The 17,508-nt window shown below is 41.9% G+C and overlaps 1 protein-coding gene across 2 annotated transcripts in view; it reads left to right on the top strand.

The window, feature by feature from the left end:
* CCDC88C (coiled-coil domain containing 88C) overlaps nt 1-17,508 on the top strand; it is a 138,338-nt gene that overhangs the window by 115,723 nt on the left and 5,107 nt on the right. For both annotated transcript variants that reach the window (XM_050953170.1, XM_050953169.1), the window contains exons 21-29: nt 1,328-1,471; nt 3,120-3,306; nt 4,616-4,761; nt 6,304-6,393; nt 7,888-8,129; nt 11,885-12,070; nt 14,229-14,297; nt 15,231-15,299; nt 16,860-17,158. In XM_050953170.1, the coding sequence (XP_050809127.1) occupies nt 1,328-1,471; nt 3,120-3,306; nt 4,616-4,761; nt 6,304-6,393; nt 7,888-8,129; nt 11,885-12,070; nt 14,229-14,297; nt 15,231-15,299; nt 16,860-17,158 (1,432 nt within the window). The remainder of the gene's footprint in view (nt 1-1,327; nt 1,472-3,119; nt 3,307-4,615; nt 4,762-6,303; nt 6,394-7,887; nt 8,130-11,884; nt 12,071-14,228; nt 14,298-15,230; nt 15,300-16,859; nt 17,159-17,508) is intronic.

The raw sequence follows: 17,508 nt of genomic DNA, 5'->3' as shown, positions 1-17,508 counted from the left end.
GCTTTCGTGAGTGAATACCCAATTCGTCGGATACATGCTCTAAAACGTCTGTTAGTCTATAAGGTGCCACAGGATTCTTTGCTGCTTTTACAGATCCAGACTAACATGGCTACTCCTCTGATACTTTTTAATGTACTCCTCTATCCTCTGTTTGGCTACTTTTTTGACACTTCTTATAACAGAGTTCTTCCGTGAATCACAACAGATATACCTGCCCCAGCAAGAGCATGCTTTGGGAGTGAAAATCTGCTGTCCCACCTCCAGCAATGGTTGCATACCATTGTCACACAAAGCTGTGCTAAGTCAAGACACTGGTCATTTCCACTTCACTGAGCCAGATTCCTATATAGTCTACCCCAGTTTATGCAAACGTAAACCTTGACAGAGGATCCCAGTTGCAGAAAATCAACCTGAGAACAACTTATTACAGTGCAAAGTGGCCATAACCTACCTTATATCAGGGTGGCAGTATGGGACTAGTGTTATCTGAGAAATGGGCAGCCATGGCTTGGAAGGAGCACTCAACCCCCTCATCCATGCCTGTCTCCTTTAGACATTAGGGAAATTGTTCCACCATGCCAGCAGGGTCAGGAGAGGTGTCACTGTAAAGCTAGGTATACTCAGCACAGAGGAGACACCACTGTGCTTTCTCACTCCCTTTCCCACCGCCCTTGATGAACAAATCAGGAGGTGAAATAGAATGCTGCAGAGTGGAGGCCTCAGGGCAAATAAACCCCTGTGCTACCCTCTGGGATTTCTCATTAGCAAACGAGCAGAACCATTTGAGCAACCACTACAAAAGGCTACAACACTTCAACAATACTCCATTGGCACTCGCGTGTCATGATCACATTGTCTGCCTCCTATATCTAATATTTGAGGGTGGATATAAGTAGTTAATTTCACTCCTTTCTTGTTTTTGTCTGCCTCTTTATGCTCTGCTTTGGGACCTGCCCCTAGTAATTGATTCTGAATGGTGTGTTGGAGTAAATGGTGCAGCACTATCTGGGAACCCTTCCTTTAGGTTTCCTTCACCCCAGAGAAATCCTTGCTTTGTACCAGTTGATTAGGATGTACACAGTGATCACAGTTCTTACAACTTGCATTTCAATTCAGTCAAAAATATAATTGTGCAGCCTCCCTGTAGGCTTATAGACTAGCCTGCATTCACTCACTCACTATAGATTTCTTTTGAACTCAACTAAAAAAATATATATTGAAGAAGTCTTGTTTTCTGATGATGCATTTTTATCTACTGAGAAATCTTGTGCTAAAGGAATAACATTTTGTAGGCAAAGCCCAGAAGATGCTTATTCGTCTCTTGTAGGTACAACAGTTTAGTAAAACACAAGGCAGAACTGGAAGAATTGGAAATTGTTCTAAAAACCGAGAGAGAGGTTCTGCAGCAAGAAAGGAGAACAAATACAATAACCACTGGAGAAAATCAAAAGATGAGAGAAGAACTGGACAGGTATGGCTGCTTGGAACTATGTTTTGCATATAGTAGTAAAAATTCAATCCTATGCAATATAGACTTGCTCTAATCCACTGTTGTGGTAACATAAGGTTCCTGGAAGCCTTCATCAGTGTGTCTAGTCATAACAGAATTTCTGTTCCCTAACAGCTCTGTTTTGTTAATCTGCTCATGTTTGCTTAATCGCTGGTAGATAATCAGCTTTCTAATAATTGTAAATGGGCAGTTAGTCAGTGATTCAGATGTAGTCTGTTGCTGTGACTTGGACTCATTCCAGATAGCCTGGGGCTATGGTTTTTGTTTGCATGTGTATCTGTTTTATAAAGGGTCTACTGACCAAATTCTGTGCTGACTTCTGGCCATTGCAATCTCATGAAAATCCATGGGATTGCATGGGGCATAAATCAATGTGGAATTTGCCCCATGATGGGGAACAGGAGGAACATGCCTTCCAATTGTTGAGGATTCACTAGAAGGTGCTTTGTATTCAGTGTCAGCTGAAATTGCTACCCAAATACCCAATACTGTCTCCCTTACCTTTGTAACTATATTATTTCTGATTTGTTCAAGATGTGCTCTGGTGCCAGGAGTTAAAGCTCTGATGTTCCTTATTTTAAGTTGTAATAACCTGTCCAGACTAGCAACACTGTCAAGGCTAAAGTACAAGAACTAAACATGGTTTAAAAGTGGACTCAGTGGTTTGTATACTTACTGGGCACATTTTAAACAATGCTGGAACCAACTGAGCAAGGTTAGACAAGACAGTGGTAAAAATGTTTCAGGCTGGTAGCACTACAGTTGTTGCTACAACCAGTGAACCTGCAATGTTCAGGCAGGTTCATGGGGAAATTTTAAGAAGTAGCTTGGTGTAAGCAAGACCTGAGGCTTTATGTCTACATCATAATTTGAACCATGTTTAAAAATCAAACGTTCTTTGAGTTTGCTGAAGATATAACCTTATGCTGTTTTCATGGAATGCAGGTTATTGCACTACTGCTGTGCAAGCCAGGGTTCTCTGAGCTTGCTCTTTTCAACCATGGGTCATTTTCCTATGTGGACAGGGCTTGGGAACAGTGTCCCAAAATTGCAGAGGGTTTGCGGAGAAGTAGGTTTGTTTGCTTTATTTGTCCACAGAGTCAGAATTCATTTTTGGCATCCAGGAATAGTAGATATTTTTAGCATTACTAGTGACTTAAAAAACAAACAACAAGTTGTCTAATTTACTGAAGTATTGCAATGTCTATGACATACAGTGCACAATAACACTTACATTTCATGCATCAAGAAAATAAATTCCAATAGATAGTTTTTACTTGTGCCCAGTGGGGCTGTTTTTACATCAGAATGCTTTTAGATGTATTTTTATCGTGGAAACTTGTCCTATCCTAAATGGTTAAGTACCAAGGAAGAGTAGTAAGCATTATGCTCTGTATTCTTTTCCTTTCAATTATTTTGTAGAGATGGAACATTTTGTAACACTGTCAGTGCTGTAGCAAACATATAAGATACAATCAAGTAAAGATAGATTTAAAAATTGGCCTTGACAAATTCAGTTTAGATTTGACAACCGTGGCTCAGCATACTGGTATTGGGGCTTTCAGTTGTTGATTATTATTTGTAAGCTTCCTGATTTCTTCATTTTCAGGGTAAATTTCTTGCATAGCCAGCTAAAGGCAGAGTATGAGGGACTGCATGCACACACTAAGGAGCTGAAAACCTCATTGAATAATTCTCAGCTGGAGCTGAACCGCTGGCAGGCTCGTTATGATGAACTGAAGGAGCAGCACCAGTCCATGGATATCTCCCTGACCAAGCTTGATAACCACTGTGAGGTGAGCATCTAGCAGCTGGACATTTTCCCAGCCTTTCCAAAGGGCTCATCTCCCTCTATGTTAAAAGGTCGTCTGTGCCCCGGTCCTTTGGAAATTGTTGACCTTGAGCTCTAAGCAACAGAAGAAAATCACCTTCGGTTAAGTTTTCAGTTGAAATGGAAGCCGGACTTTCAGCTTAGCTGCCTCTCTTGCTGCGTATTTGCGTTATTACTTGCGAGGCAGGCACATCAAAGAGGTGATGTGCTGTCCGTAGGGAAGATGATTTGGTTACTCAACTCTTAGTATCAGGAAATTTGTGTTGTAGATGTTGCTCCTTGGGGAGTATGTGTGGTGTGGGCTGGGACAAGGCAGGAGAAAAAGGCTTTCAGAGGGAGTTAAACCCAGAGGCAGGAATTATTTGGAAGGTGAGGAATCATCTGACCTCCTGTACCAGCTACCCCTCTACCACCTTCCTGTGCTGCTTGCCCTTGCAATTGAGGACTGTGGCTTGAGGACTAGTGTTTTGTCCTTAACCTGATAACTGTATTGAATTCTTCCACATGATTGAAACAATGACAACCAGCATGAAGGAACAGATAAGACCAAGAGTATTTGCCTGTGGTAAAAGTTGTACATGGTTTATTTACCAAAATGTGAGGGAGAGGGAGAAATCCAGTTACCCCTTGGCCTTTTTGGATTTGAATGAGTTCTAAACCTACTGGCTAAAGATCCACTTCTGTTGAGTTGAATTTCCTACACATCTTTTTAGGGCACAGTCCTGAGCACCCTCAGCTCCCCTTGCTTAAGTGGGAGTTGAGGGTGTCCAGTGATGCTCAAGAGATACTCAGTACACTGCGGTGCTGGACTTTTGGGTAGCAGGAGGGCAATATTAGCAAGACACAGCTGGAGAGAGGGAAGTACAGGATATTGGGAAGCAGGATGATCTTGTAGGTAAGGCACTGAACTGAGATTTGGGACACTGGGTTCAGTTCCTGCTGTGGTATACAGTCCCTGTGTGACCTTGGCCATGTCACTTAATCTCTGTGCTTCGGTTCCCCATCTATAAAATGGGGATACACCACTCCCCTACTCCAAAGAGGACTTGTGAGGACAAATTACCACAAGATATGGGCTCAATTCAGGAATCATTGAAGGAAATTCTTTGCCCTGTGTTATGCAGGTCAGATTAAGTGATTATAATGGGCCCTTCTGGCCTTAAAAATCTCTGACTCTGTACCCAGGTAATTCTGTACTTGTGCTAGTGTATTATATTGCATTCAGAGTGAAGTCAAGTGCAAAAGGAAAATTCACCTCTTATTCTGTTGACTAGCTGCTTACCCGTCTGAAGGGAAATCTGGAAGAAGAGAACCATCATCTCCTGAGCCAGATTCAGATGCTGAGTCAGCAGAACCAAATGCTACTGGAGCAAAACATGGAGAACAAGGAACAGTACCATGAAGAGCAGAAGCAATACATGTAAGAGACTAGAAATACTGACCTTTGACAACTAGAAGTAAGCTGGTAGGCAAGAAAAAGAAATGGTGAGTGTAGAAAATGGAAAACGTTGCATATCAGAAGCAGAAAGACCAAATGAACTGATGGGCCCACTGGATTCCCCAGGTAAGTAAAGGACCATTTAAGGAGAATAAAGACTTTGCAGAGAAGCTATATCTTTCCATGCCTCTACCACAGAGGATTCTGAGGAGATACCTACCCTAGACCAGGGATAGTCAATAGTTGGGCCGCAGGCCAACTCCGGACAAGCAAACGCTTTTGAATGGACCGTAAAATCTTTTTATTTACATATTATTGTTATTACAGTGTGAAAAATGTTTCTGTGGAGTACGGACCTTGACTATACCTTGTCTGAGAAATTTGGACTTTGACAAAAAATAATTGACTACCCCTGCCCTAGACCAACTCTTTTCAAGTAATAAAGATGAGGCACTCTGAGATGTTGAGGGTAGAAAACAGGAGGTGCTGAAACCAGACGATAAAAGAGCAGCATCCAAGAGCTCTGAAGGAACTTAAGAATGAAGCGGCTGACCTGCTAACAAAAACCTGCAGTCTCTCATTAAAATAAGTACAGTACTGGAGGAGTGGCAGATAGCAGGTGTTCCAGGCACTAAACATGGGATGCCACCGATATTTAAGATCATTTTAGTGATTTTTGTTACCATAAATATTCAACACAATATTCTTTTAAAGGACACAGAGTCTCTAAGGGTCCAAGTTCTTCATCCGCTTTCACAATCTCATTTTTAAATAGGCTGATTCACTGAAGTATGGCACTGTTTCCTTCTTTTTTACATCTACAGACAATCTAATCTTCACACGGATATGTGGGCTCTCCCTGTACTACAGTGAGGATGAACAAAATACATGCTTGTTCCTATCTAGGGTAGATCCTTGGATTTACAGACCCAGGAGCTAGGAGTGATCTTGGGAATAACTGATTGAGTTTTACTTCAGTACCAGGAAAAACTATTGAAACTGTGTTTGTAAATGAAACACCTGGACGAACATATGGCAGAGACAAACCAGCCCCACTTCTGAAAAGAAAAATTGTGCCTGTAGATTTGCTAGCATGTCAATTAAATGGTAGCTAAAAGAACTGGGAGAAATAATTTTGCATTGTAGCATGACTCTCTGGAAACATTGGCGTTGTTCAAAATATAAGGCATTTTGGTTTCCTACTTCCTATCTTCTCTTTATTGAGACCATAACTGGTGAGCCTTCTATCTATGACAGCTGTATCAAACTGACGTGTCAGTAAGGTTAAGGTGTGTTTGCTTTTTGTTTTCCCAGATTGTTAATGAATAAGATCGCTAGGGTTAAATTACTTCTGCTGCTTGAATGCACTGGATAAGAAGGCTTTTTGATCTGTAAAGATCTAAGCTGTAGGATGACCTCTTTCTTCTCCTGGTGATTGTTGGCCTTGCCCTTCCATTTTGTAACTGTTGTGAGATCCAAGCAAATCCTTCAAGATCTACCTTTTTTATTTTTTTATTTTCACAGTGATAAATTAAATACATTAAGGAGACACAAAGAAAAACTGGAAGAGAAGATAATGGATCAGTACAAGTTTTATGATCCTGCTCCAAAAAAGTAAGTTCCCTTCCATTTCAGTGCCACTATTGCAATACAGAATTGAGAACAAAAGGGGCTCTTCATAGCCGGAGAGGACCAAAACCCTGTGACTCCCTGTCAGGAGATGTGACAAAGAGGGCAACTGGTATGTCTGGTCATCACTACGCTCTCCTCTCACCCCAGAAGCCTCTTGCTTTAATTGGAATTCTCCTTGATGAGAGCCTGTTTGTTGTCCCCCACACACTCCCATTGAACAGCCACACAAAAGTTAACTCACTCAAGCGGCAATCCTGCTTTAGCATGTGCTAACATAGACCCCTGTGCACGTGCGAAGTCCCAGTAACTTCATATCGGGATCTGAGTCACTATAAGCTTCTACAGGGAGCCATTTTGCCCTGAGGAGTACCACCTTCTTCCTCCTCCTCCAGGAGTGAGTTTCAAGCAGCAGAACTCATCACAGGGAGGGAGCCGGGGGGCAGGGACAGAACAATGCCTCCATTGATGTTTTAATGCTTTCCTGAATCAGGCCCTGCGTTGCTGTTTATTAAGTAAAATCTCAGATTCTTCTGTTTAAAAGACCAATCCCTAAACCTGCTTCCTGGTAGTAGAGGAGAGAGAGAGAGAAATTATCGTATTTTAGTAATGGGAGAGGCAGAGGTATTACAGTGATGAGGGCCATATAAGATCCTGGTATCCAAAGGATGCTGAATTGCTGCTCAGGTTGGGGTTGTTTAATCTGTTTGTGAAAGCCTCACAATATAATCTGTCAGCTTTTGTTTCAAATGCTGTGCTCATATTCGAGCTGGGGTGTCTGATCTGAGGAGCAGCTAGGCAATGAATGGCCACTAATCTGGGCTGTCAAACTAGTGGGATGGTTTAATCAACAAAGCCACCTCTGTCTGTCTTTGGAACTGCATCTTCCTGTTGACACTAAATTGGCATCACAGAGAATGTGACCCAGATAATGATTAAGCAGCAGTGCTGCTCCCAGAGCTGCTCTTTCAGTGGGGGATAAGCAATCCAAAAAGAGGAATAGGCCTTTAAAAAAATCATTTAAACAACAAAGCCATGTGAACCCCAACATAAATGTCTGACACATCCAGTGCAAAGGAGAATCCATACTAATGGTTAGAAGCCTTGATTTCACAACTTTACAGGCTGTTCATGTAGCAGGACCTCCCACCTTATTAAAATGTTTCATGTGGGTCCTCGTGTATGGTTTTGCTTCTAACAATAGGACAGTCCCCTTATTCAGATCACTAGCTCTGGAGAAATATTTCTCTAGACTGATGCTGACCTTGAAGGAGGAGAACCAGCCATTTTCATTTTGTGAAATCATTCCCCAGCCATGTGTTTAATGATAAGATCTCCGCATCTCACGTTCTGAGGATCCTGCACCATGCCTTCGTTTAAAAGTGCAGGAGAGGGGAAGCTGTGGCACAGTTCTAGATTTCAAGGGAAAAAATTTCAAGTATTTTATGATCTTCCGTTATCAAAATGTGCCTCTAACAGGAAAAACCACTGGATTGGAGCCAGAGCTTTAGTCAAACTGATCAAGCCAAAGAAAGAGGCTGCAAAGGAGCGATTGATATCATCGGTGGAGAGTCCTCCGTGGCATTCTGAATCCACAGAGACAGCATCCTCGCCATCTGCTTCCCAGATATTCAAGCATCAGCAGGAGAGTCTGGATAACACCTCTCTGGGGTCAAACTCTATGGAAGAGAAAGTGAGCCACAATGGAGCTTCAAACAAAGGTATATGTCTGACTTAGAGAGGTAGTTAATGAAACAAAAGTCACACACTAGGCATTTTATTTGTTGGGAAGGTTTAATAGGCATGATTCTTATGTAATATATTATGTCACCATGTGTTATGCACTTTTAATATTAAACCAGTATTTATATTTATTAGTTTTCCTTATCTGTGACTTGTTTTTCAGCTTCACATTTTCCTGCATATGTGGCATGTTAGTTAATAAGATGATGGGCAAAATTTAGTTAGCTTGCAAAACGAAAATAAAGTCCATCTATGAAACTATGCAATTCACTAGCCTTTTCTGTTGTTAAAGTTATTGATGTGGTATTGTCTGTCACCAGCAGAGGGCACTGTCAGAAAATAAATGCAAGAAGAATAAAATCATGTTAATTTCTAATAAATGCCTATTATTTGTGGAGACAATGGAGTGTTTCCATTTGTAGTCAATTTAAGAGTTTCCTAATGCAAAGTTGTAACAAGTGATTTCTGTGATGTTGCAAGAATGTGATATAAAAGGTATATAATTTTGTGCATGTATATGTAGTGTAGTGTGTTGGTTTTGTGTACAGTTGGGAGAATTATTTTCTACAATAATTGGATGTTCTCAATAATGCAGAATTTTAATGGAACCCCCACAAAATTAATGAATTATTAACTTTGAAAGAAAAAAAAAAACCTCCAGCCTTCACTGCTGCTACTGAGATTGCTCAGATCTGCCTCCCTTTAACTTTTTGTCCTCTAAGAATATTTTTCAAGGAACAACTTTAATGGTCTCAACATCTTACACTCATGGTTTCATGCTGGGTGTGAGGGAAGAATGGAGGGCTCCATTATTAGAAATGGCAGTTTAGAGAAGTCTTTAATTGTTTTCATTCCTCTTCTCTTCCCCCTACCCCCATTCTGCATGGTCTGTGATCAATATACAATGAAAAGGCATATTTAAAATCATCTGTATCTTAGCACTGTGTAATTCCAGAAAATGTGAAATGCAATCTGTGTGCATTCAAAGCTCCTGCTGACCTAAGGGAAAGTTTGAGATGAGCAAGAAATGTAGAGTCAGGCCCCTTCAGAGTGCCAGGGACTCCATGAAGTCCTCTAATCACTGTTACTACTTATTTTACATGGAAGGTGCTCAGATCCTGCAGTGGTGGACGTCTGTATAAAACCCTAAGTAATCTGTATACGGTACCACTAAGTAATGTTTCGATGTACATGAATTATATCAAGTATGTATATATAGTATGTTATAATACATTTTATATCACGGATGACATTATTGGCAGTTTTAGGTAGAGGTTGCTCATGTGCACTGTATTAACTAATCATGAATCTGATTCCCTAAACGTTATTCAGGGTTAGTTTAGTCTTTTTCATGTTTCACTGGATTGTGTTGTCACTTAGCTGTTTTAAGACATTTTAGTTATATTTCTATTTTTTGTTCACTATTTTTCTTCTTCTTCTTTTTCGAATTCCTGGGTGATAACAATTTAGCTGCTCAACGCAAAAAGATTCCCTTTTTGAGAAGCAAAAGCAAGGACAAAGAAAAGTCTCCTAAGTCTCCATCGAATCATCAGTCTCTCACTAATCGTCTGCGGTTCTGGTCTTCTTCCGACATCCCATCTTCTCCTAATGAACCTCTTTCTTTCTCGGAAATGGGAGATTTCTAACACCTTGTCTTTATTTTCATACATTTCTCAAGTTTATAACAAAAAACCCACATGCTTAAATGAACACACACATTGCTACAAACACTCAGCATGTCCTTAAAATAAACTAAATACAAGCACAGATTAGTGAATGTGGACTTAATGTTTTCAGTAGAAGATGAATCATTATTGCACACTATGGATCATTTCTTCAGTGCAGTACACTCTTAGGGGACCTCATGACATGCAGTATGCTTATGTATACTGGCTGTGGTGCACATTATAAGTAAGTGAAGTTGCTGTGCGCTTCATTGTCTTCTTGCAATCACAGACTTGCATCATGTCCAGTTGAAATGTGGAAATTGCTTTTGCTATGCTTCCTACAATGTATTATCACTACTAAAGTACGCAGCACGCTCAAATCTTGGAGATTTTTCCAGTGCTCTGTGCAGCTAAATTTAAGATGGCAACTTATTACAATTTCTCTGTGCTTCCAGGCAGTCTAAATCTGGAAATATAGTGGCACTCATTAGCAGTGCTACTCTCCAATTGTCTCAACATTTGAATTCTAAACAGCCATTTTTAGAAGGTTTATAAGTTGGAGGGTAAGATCTGAGCCTCTGAGAATTTGACTTTTGAGAATGTTTTTATGTCAGAAAAGGTGATTTGATCTCTTTTAGTTTCCCAAACTCCTTACCATCTAATAGTCATTGCTGTTTGGTAGCTTGTGAAACAAACTCATGGTCACAATCCACTTCCATATCACAGTTGGTGCCCTTGTGGTCATCCTCAGCAGAGAGGCCAAACTCCCCTTTCTCTCCTAGAGGTGATTCCTCCATATCAGAGCTGAGCACACTGGCATAGCAACATAGAGAAGTCTGCACTGTCACTACCTTTCTTTGTATTAATAGAGAGTCTCCAGGGCTATTAATTCAGCATCTTTGAAAGGCACTAAATTAATTTTTCAAAGGCAATTTGAAATATTGACTTGCATGGCAAGTTTTAGCCCATAACAATTTTTATGGCTGTGCTATAAGCGTATAAAATGTGGGAGAGAGTGAAAATGGTGCAGGCCCCATGCTGTAGTAGCACAGACAGACTACCTCTGCTATACAAGACATTTTTTGAGAGAGAAACTTTCAGAAACAGCATAACCCATTAGTACCCCGGTCCACCTTCTCTAATACATTTTTATTGCTGCCCTGTGCCTTTGAACTAACTGGTTTTGTTTTGTGCCTGCCAGCTGTTTATTTTGAAGGCCTTGCTCTGCTTTGTTTTCAGTATCTAATTACCTTTAATTAACCTCATTTTAGAAAAATGTAGGAAACCAGAATCTTGCTTCTCATCAAGGCTGTTTTCTAAAATGAAGGCTTTACATTTCACTCTATTTTATTTGAGCCTTGAAATGTGTATCAGTTGTGTTAATTTGGGGGTTTTAATACATTTCACCTCATCACTGGAAAAAAGCCTTTCTGTCCATCTAGGTGTGTTTAGTATTTTAGCAGGCAGTATTTGTTGTTATCCAAAAATCCTGTTTAAGAAATCAGTGCATTGAAGGAGGAGAGTTTAAACCCTCTGGAGAGTCTGAGCTCTTACCACAGCAGAATTCTGTATGGACAGAGATTATATCTTCTCGTGAATCCTGTTAGGTGATTTTAAAGTCAGGAATCTTTGTTTTGAATATGGCTTTGACTTGTCAATATATCAAAGCTTTATTCCCTTTTATTACTGAAGCAAGTGCTTATAAAATGTACCTTAAGGCATTTCATATCCCACTTATTTTTTCTGTTTCCATGTCTTTGCTCTCATGTCTATCCTCTTCCTTTCACAATACATGTTGCATGTATAAAAACAACCTTCCTACTGACACTAAATTAGCCCTTGTCACTCCTAACCTCCCTAGTGTGCAGACATATGATTGCAAAACTGGTTACAGAAATCTCTTCCCCAAGAGTGAACTGGTTCTTGAAAAGCTTGCAAAACTGGCGCCTCTGTTGTGCATTTTTGTGTGTGCCTGCTTATTGCGTCTCTGTGAAAGTGGATAGATACATGTTTGATTGTGTTGTCCTCTGTTGCCTCCTTTATTTACCTCTTTCTCCCCTACTCAGCATTAACGGATCTAAAACAAAACCGAATTTCCCAACGTGGAGGCAGCAAGGATAATGTTGAAAATTCAGCAGACTCTGCTACTAAGCACTGCATGGAGCTGGGTTTCCGAACTTACTCTACCTCAGCCATCCATGTGACCGCTTCAAGTTCTACTCCCACTTCCAGGCACCAAAGCAAACCCAAAGGTGTGTTGTGTAAGCTTGTATTTAGTGTATCTACAGCTAGTCCAACTCCCAGTACTTGGAGCCCCCACTTCACTGTAATATGACCCCCCATCATAACAGATACTGCAAGGTACATAATAGGCTTTCTGCAATTACAGAAGCTCAGCACATGCTATAACTAGAGCCTGCAAATCCATGAATATCCGCTTCATATCTGTGAATAGCCGCATCCCTGGATGCAGATATCCACGGACCATTTTTGTGGATAGTGGATCGTATGCGGATACAATTGTGCAGCGCTCTACTCCCTGGCGGCACCTGCCCCGCAGTATCCAAATTGGCCAGCCCGAGGGGCGGAGTGCGCTTGGGGCAAGCTGCCAGTGGCTGGGATTGGTTGGCAGTCCAGAGTCAGGGCGCTCTAGCACCTGCTTGCAACACCGCTTCCTGTCCAGCAGCTCAGGTCCCTCGGGCAGTACTAGCATCTCCACCATGACTCATCATGACAGCACTGGCTGTGCTCCTGGCCCGCTGGCTCCTGGGCAGCAGGGCCTGCTCCTGGCCACAGGGATTGGAGCAGGCAAGGCCCCAGCTCCTCACCCCTTCTCCCCACTGTGATGCAACATGGACTGCTGCTGCCATCACTTGGAAGCCCCCAGGAACAGCAAGCAATGTGATGCCCCTTCCCCCCAGCCCCCTCAGCATCCCTTCTCCTCAAGACCCCGGCCCTGCCCTGCCCCTTACCCCCAGTCCCCGTCCTTGTGCCGCTTCCACCCTGCAAGACCCCACCCCCTGCTCACTCATCTCCGCTCCCTCTCCCACCCTCCCCATCGCTAGCCCTTGCAAGACGGCTTGCTGCTGCGAGTGCAAATGCGGATACACATAGAAGATGGCTAGTGAATCATGGGTTGGATGCACGTTGATTCTGGTGGATGAGGATTGGATGCGGATCCACATTTTTGTATCCACACAGGGCTCTAGCTGTAACACAGTGGTCCCCTTGATAAGTTATAGGTAGGGCCCTACCAAATTCACAGCCATGGAAAATGCATTACGGACCATGAAATCTGGTCTTTTGTGTGCTTTTACCCTATACCAGGGGTAGGCAACCTATGGCACGCGTGCCGATTTTCAGTGGCACTCACACTGCCCGGGTCCTGGCCACTGGTCCAGGGTGCTCTGCATTTTAATTTAATTTTAAATGAAGCTTCTTAAACATTTTGAAAACTTTATTTACTTTACATACAACAATAGTTTAGTTCTATATTATAGACTTATAGAAAGAGACCTTCTAAAAACATTAAAATGTATTACTGGCATGCGAAACCTTAAATTCGAGTGAATAAATGAAGACTCAGCACACCACTTCTGAAAGGTTGCCGACCACTGCCCTGTACTATACAGATTCCACAGGAGAGACCAGCATTTCTCAAACTGGGGGTCCTCACCCAAAAGAGAATTGCAGGGTGATTACAAGATTATTTTAGGGGGGATCATGGTATTGCCACCCGTAAATTCTGGGCTGCCTTCAGAGGTGGACAGCCAGAGAGTGGCAACTGTTGGCCGAGTGCCCAGCTCTGAAGGCAGTGCCCTGCCAGCAGCAGTGCAGAAGTAATATCATACCATGCCACCCTTACTTCTGCACTGCTGCTGGTGGCCGTGCTGCCTTCAGAACTGGGGTCCTGGCCAGCAGCTGCCGCTCTCCAGCTGCCCAGCCTCTGAAGGCAGCACCACTGCCAGCTGCAGCACAGAAATAAGGGTAGCAGAAGCGCAACCCCCCAACAATAATCTTACAAACGCCCTCCCACACTCCTTTTTTGGTCAGGATCCCTACAGTTACAACACCATGAAATAACTGAAATCATGGAATCCTATGACTGAGAAATTGACCAAAACGGACTGTGAATTTGGTAGGGCCCTAGTTACAGGGCTTCTTTAGACTAGCAAAGCTACCATGTGGGAGGTTGCGTTACAATGCACTAGTCCTTCCCTCCAGCTCAGCTTGACTGTGGGCCCATTGATTCAAAATGGTAGCCAAAGAGATGGATACTTCTCCATGTAACCTTTATAACGTCACTCAACAGGCTCTACTACTTATACTGTAATGGTCTATTTGAGGCAAATCTGTAGGATTGACCTTCCTAAACTTAATGTTACCTACTAAATTTTATATTCTTTCCAGGATATAATTCAGAGGATAATCTTTGTGACCAATCCCCTGAGGTAGAGTTTTCAAGAAACAGACAAAATGGTAAGTTTATAGAATGTAAGATTACACTAACCCCGGATATTGGGGCCTGCTTCATAATGTCTAAACAAACCCTCATAGGCCATTATAGTTAAACTTGGATTATAAAATGATCTGAAATTATTTATTATTAATTTCTTGGGGATTTTGGATCCAAATGTTTTATTTTTATTTTAAGATTTTTAAAAAAAATTCATTATTTCCCAGTGAAACTGTGAAAAAAAAAAAAAAGAAGAAGAAGAAATTCCTAATCAAGACAAACAGATCTGCTTCAGCAGCAGCATGTTCAGTGTATGCAGTACAGGTGCATGCACTGATTTTTCAGATCAGTATTTACATATAAGAGGAAGGGAAGGAATCAGCCGGAGTAGATTTCTTCCGGAGTGGTAGCAGCAGCACTGCATAATAAGTGCCTTTCTGGAGGACTTTGAATTTGCAAGCTGGGACAGTCAGCACTAAAAATTCACTAGCTCACCTCTAAAAAGAACTTGAAAATAGAGGAGAAGTTTTAAATAAAACTGCATGTTTCATAGTTGGACCAATAAAAACTACCTTAGTATATCAAACATAACATCACATTAGCCCTTTTCATCATAAAAAATTCTCTTTCTGGCAAACCTAATTACTGTAGAAGCAAACTGAAGAATACATTTCTCTGCACAAAATGATAGTAAGAAAATGAGATGTTCTTAAACACCTGACAAAGGAAGAGCAGGGTTGATTTGTGTTGTGTCCAGGCTTTCTCACTTGATGTACATCACATTCTGGTAAAATTTTCAAAAGTGCCAAAGTCATATTTTCAAAAGTCAAATCCTAAGTCTCACTGAAAGTCAATGGAACTTAGGCTCTTAAGTCACATAGGCACTTTTGAAAATGTTACGTTTTGTCCAGACCTTGTTATGTGCTCATGAACTTAATATTCCTCTTTCTTTACAGTTTCCAAGCTAAATAGTTTAGAGAGCAGTCGAAATGCATCCAGCAGTAGTTCACCTCTCAACTTGAAAGGTAAGATATTTTCAGAGCTGAGATGCTTTCTGACGAACAGGAAATGAAATTGAATTGCATGCAAAGCATTTTCTTTTCTTTCCAGTTGGGCTTGAACAAACAACATGGTTTTGTAACCTGAGTAGGGGCCTGGCTACCACAGAGACTTGAAACAGTGTTAGCAAAAATGATTTTTTTAAAGCATGATCATGACTAACGGGGCATGAGTTCTAGGACAGAGAGAGAGACCGATTCTTCTGCCATATCAAAGGTATCATTTTGAGGTATTCTGATGGATGAAAGTCCAGACTTAAACTCTGTCTGTATATACAAGCAGTTCTCCAACATTCTCACTCTGTGTACAACTTTGTAAGATAAACATGCTTTTTGGGCCCCACAATACAAGAAGGATGTGAAAAGATTGGAAAGAGTCCAGCGGAGGGTAACAAAAATGATTAGGGGGCTGGAGCACATGATTTAGGAGGCAAGGCTGAGGGAACTGGGGTTATTTAGTCTGCAGAAGAGAAGAATGAGGGGGGGATTTGATAGCTGCTTTCAACTACCTGAAAGGGGTTCCAAAGAGGATGGATCTAGACTATTCTCAGTGGTACCAGATGACTGAACAAGGAGTAATGGTCTCAAGTTGCAGTTGGGGAGGTCTAAGTTGGATATTAGGAAAAACTTTTTCACTAGGAGGGTGGTGAAGCACTGGAATGGGTTACCTGGGGAGGTGGTGGCATCTCCTTCCTTAATGGTTTTTAAGATCGTGCTTGACAAAGCCCTGGCTGGGATGATTTTGTTGGGGATCGGTCCTGCTTTGAGCAGGGGGTTGGACTAGATGACCTCCTGAAGTCTCTTCCAACTCTGATATTCTATGATTCCATGCTGTCTAGATGCTAGAGTTCTGTCTATTAACAAGGATAAACCTATTAGGCTAAACCTGGTGAAACCACTTTGTGCTGCCTCACTGGCAAATTCTGGCTCTCAAGTTGGCACAATGCCAGGGCTAGGAGGCTCTTTTAGTGCCACAGAGCTGACACGGAGGCTCAATTGTTATCCCTGTTGCTAGCAAAGAGTGTGGCCATAGGAAGAGATGTGGCCAGGATGCTACCACCCTGTACTAACCCCCTGGCAGCTGTTTCAGCTCCTTAGGACCGTTAGCAACCAGCATAATTTAGAGGAGCTTCAAGGCTGCTGTACCTTGTACTTGAAGACTGGCCCTGTACACAACAGCCCCGAGATCAAGGTAGTGAACAGCTGACTTTTGTTGTGTGCTGTTATGGCTCAGAATCTGGCTCATGAAGTAGAACTTCTTACTCCTGTTCTGTGGACAAGTACCTCGGCTCATGTAACTGGATTCCTTTTTGAAGCTCTGGAATATGTACTGTTCCTGGTATTCTGAAGCTCTGATTTCATATGGGTTTGGGGAGGAGGAAATAGTGATTGTAAAGTCCAATTTTAGTTGATATATTCAGCATGGAAAAGGAACTGAATCATACATACCTACCTCAGTAGGGAGTTGACATTTTGCTAAAATAGAGGAAAATAAGTGTTTTTAATGTTACTTTTTTCCCTCCTCAGGTTCTTCAGATCGTATCTACGGCAGAGCTGAGAGCCTCAGCAGTGAAGATATGGTGCCAAGTAGAGACACACCTGCCTTGCCCAGAGACGGCTACATCTGTCATTCCACTTCTGCCATCTTAAGCTCTAACAACAGACAAGACCCCTCCCTTCACAGGAACGGCTCGACTTATGACATACCTCAGAGGAGTAACCCAACCCAATCCCATGCTGGCAGGCAGCGATCTGCTTCTCCTGGCAGTGACATGGTGACTTTGGAAGAGTTTCTGGAAGAGAGCAACAAGTTATCCCCACCAAGTGTACGTAAAATAATACTCTAGCTATCTCAGGTGACATGAAAATATTCCAAGCTGATCTGACGGGGAGGGGACAAATAAGAAATACAGTGAGATCGTCACTAATGACTGTGAGATTCATTAAAGTGGAAAGGTGGGTGAGGTAATATCTTTTGTTGGACCAACTTCTGGGTCAGAGATGCCTTCAAGCTACACAAAGCTCATTGTGAGCTATGAATTTTTCAAATCAGTATTTAAGGGAACAACCCCCGCAAAAAAACTCAGGATAATACATCACAAATATTCACCCACGAAAGCTCATGCTCTAAAAACGTCTGTTAGTCTATAAGGTGCCACAGGATTCTCTGCTGCTT

The sequence above is a fragment of the Gopherus flavomarginatus genome, chromosome 5 (genome assembly GCF_025201925.1).
Source record: "Gopherus flavomarginatus isolate rGopFla2 chromosome 5, rGopFla2.mat.asm, whole genome shotgun sequence".
NCBI classification, from domain to species: domain Eukaryota; kingdom Metazoa; phylum Chordata; order Testudines; family Testudinidae; genus Gopherus; species Gopherus flavomarginatus.
This window is presented reverse-complemented; position numbering and strand designations above follow the sequence as displayed.